Source organism: Sesamum indicum, unplaced genomic scaffold, assembly GCF_000512975.1.
Source record: "Sesamum indicum cultivar Zhongzhi No. 13 unplaced genomic scaffold, S_indicum_v1.0 scaffold00155, whole genome shotgun sequence".
Classification (NCBI taxonomy): domain Eukaryota; kingdom Viridiplantae; phylum Streptophyta; class Magnoliopsida; order Lamiales; family Pedaliaceae; genus Sesamum; species Sesamum indicum.
Window position 1 is genome coordinate 221,653 of NW_011628063.1, and position 2,521 is coordinate 224,173.

Sequence of the window (2,521 nt, forward strand, 5' to 3'; positions counted from 1 at the left end):
CGGAACAGGTTAAAACATTCTATACCAACATCCCACACAGTCGGGAGAAAAGATGGATTTATCTCTTTGAAATGCAGATCTTGTTCGAGGTGAGAGATTGTGCGTGTATAAATTTTAAGTTCATTTGTAATATATGTATCCTGTGTAAGTTTATATGTGCATTTAATCTATGTCTACGGGCATTTCCATTTCTAGAGAATCCAATAATTTGGAAGTTAAGTGCCTTTTAGGAGAATCTGCATTAATTGGCTGCTGTTTCTGGTGAAATTGGATGGGATTTCTTCCATGTTGCTGACCTCTGTGGAAATCATTGGGATAAGAACAACATGTGTTGCTCATTAATCCTTCTTGATGGATAGGATATTTATTTTTTAATTAATTTGAATAATATTTGACAAGTAGAGCAGACTATGTATAGAAAGTGATATTTAAACTATCGATACCAGCTTTGGTAGCATTATAACTTTCTAGAGGCTATGATGGTCGAAGTGCATCCATTTATTAGGATTTTGTCATGAAATTTGACTTCAAGTGTTCTGTTATTTAATTCTAGCACAAGTCATCATTTTTCTGGCTCAAAGTTTATGTTGGATAAAAAGAATGACTTGGGGCTTCTCTAGCATCTAGTGGGTTTATGAGTGGATTGACCAAATATTACTAAGCCTCCACCCATTAAGCTATATGTCAAGCTTTTGTTCCTAAAATTCTAATAATTTGCATTTTACACAATGCTATCTTGGAAGTTATATTACTTGTTAGTGATGTTTACTTTTTATGAAATTGAATGTTCATCTTGGATTTCAATGTTGATACTTCAATATGCTGTTTTTTAACTGAAACTGATTGAATATCTTGCTTCCAGTATAGGAGGTTCACTTTTCCTTGAACAGAAATCAAAGTTACTTAAAATATCAGCTTTCAAAGGCAGCAGTCTAAATGATGATTCTGGCGGCAGAGCTAATGGCTCAAAATCCCCAAAGAATGCGGTTAAAGTTTATTATTTGCAAAATAAGAGTGAAGAGTCCTCAGTGGAATCTTCTAAGGTACAGAATGTTGTTCCTGCTCCTTACACAGCAGAAGATGAGACTACAACCAGGTCTCTAGCTATACAGAATTTATTTAAAAACTGGTTGACGTTATTATGTACACCAACACAAACGCACACAATGGAGGAAGTTCTTGAAGAACCTTCTTCTGCGGAAACATCAGAAATGCCAAACACTTTACAAAAGCAAGAAAGAGGTGAAGTTTTGAAGGCAGTTTGGTGCTTCATTTGGGGTTTGGATGCATCAATAAAGATACCATTGTTACTGTTGTAAGTGTAATGATTCATCTCTCTTTCTCTTTGAGTGTGGCTGAGTAGGTGTACCCATTTGTAGACAAATGTGTTTGCATGGACACTGCTTTTGTTTTGAGGAAAAACCACGGAGAGTATTTAGAAGTGAAGGTAAAAAAAAGGTTGACTACTGAGGTTGATATTTATGTGTTAGTATGATTTGCAGTTACATCAAATCCACCAAAATGATCAGAAGAGTTACCGTCGTTTTTTTTATTGCATGAAATTGTTCGAGATTTTTGGGTGTGAATTATGTTGATATCCCTTGTCGAGTCTTTTGCTCACATTATTTCTTCCAGTGCTTTTCATGTGCTACTATGTTGTGGATTTTGTCATTTAATGTTCTAGGCCCTAATTGGACTTCATTTTTTGGTTGTGTTCACAAACTAAACAAGTTTTTCTGAGTTATTTTGCTTAATAATCGAGATGAGCAACAAAGGATCTTTACTTATGGTTGCTTTATACTAGCTTCCTCTTCCAAACTTGGTGTTAAATTTTAGCTGTAAAGCATTTGTCAAAGGTATAAACACATTTCTCGGTTACATAGGTAATGTTATTTCTGTCTTCAACCTGTCATTTTGCTCATATAGACGTACATTAACATTTTCTCTCTACATTACTCCACCGACACCTTGTGAAGATTTGTTGATGACTTGCTCCATGTTGTGTTTGCAGCACCCCTCTGTACCTCGCAGTGAACCTCGTATATGGGTCAAAAGTATCTAAAGAACTGACTCCCCTTTGGATTCTTGGGCCATTAGTGATTGCTCTTTACATAAAGATTTTTCGAGCAATATGTGTGCTCTATGCATTCAGCTTCAAGCAGACCATCAAAATAGCGAAGAGTCTTCCTGCCTACCACTTGCTGTTGCATGATTACATTTTCCATGGGAAGCTAAAAGAAGCCATGAAGAAGCACATATTGCAACCTGTGGAAGATATAAAAAGCATGGACTACATTTTGGTGATAAAGGATCTGCAACGGTGGTTGGTCGAGAGATACCTTGACTTTATCGAATTAATATGGCCGTTCTACTGCCGAACACTAAGGTTTCTGAAGAGGGCAAATCTAATATAGCGCCATGCCATCTCTACTGACGAAGGAGCAGGAAAACGTAGAAATCATTTCATTTTTTTTCCTCCTGTTATCTCTTTTCTTGGTTTAAGGTTGTTGTGTTTCGTGAA

General features: G+C 36.3%; 1 protein-coding gene across 1 annotated transcript in view; it reads left to right on the forward strand.

The window, feature by feature from the left end:
• The window catches only part of LOC105179393, a gene marked incomplete in the record, with an annotated part of 4,208 nt that extends 1,768 nt beyond the window's left edge, over positions 1-2,440 (forward strand). Inside the window, 2 exon segments of the mRNA XM_011103005.2 lie at positions 863-1,315; positions 2,012-2,440. Of these exon segments, the coding sequence (XP_011101307.1) occupies positions 863-1,315; positions 2,012-2,414 (856 nt within the window).
• Between the last annotated feature and the right edge of the window lie 81 nt (positions 2,441-2,521).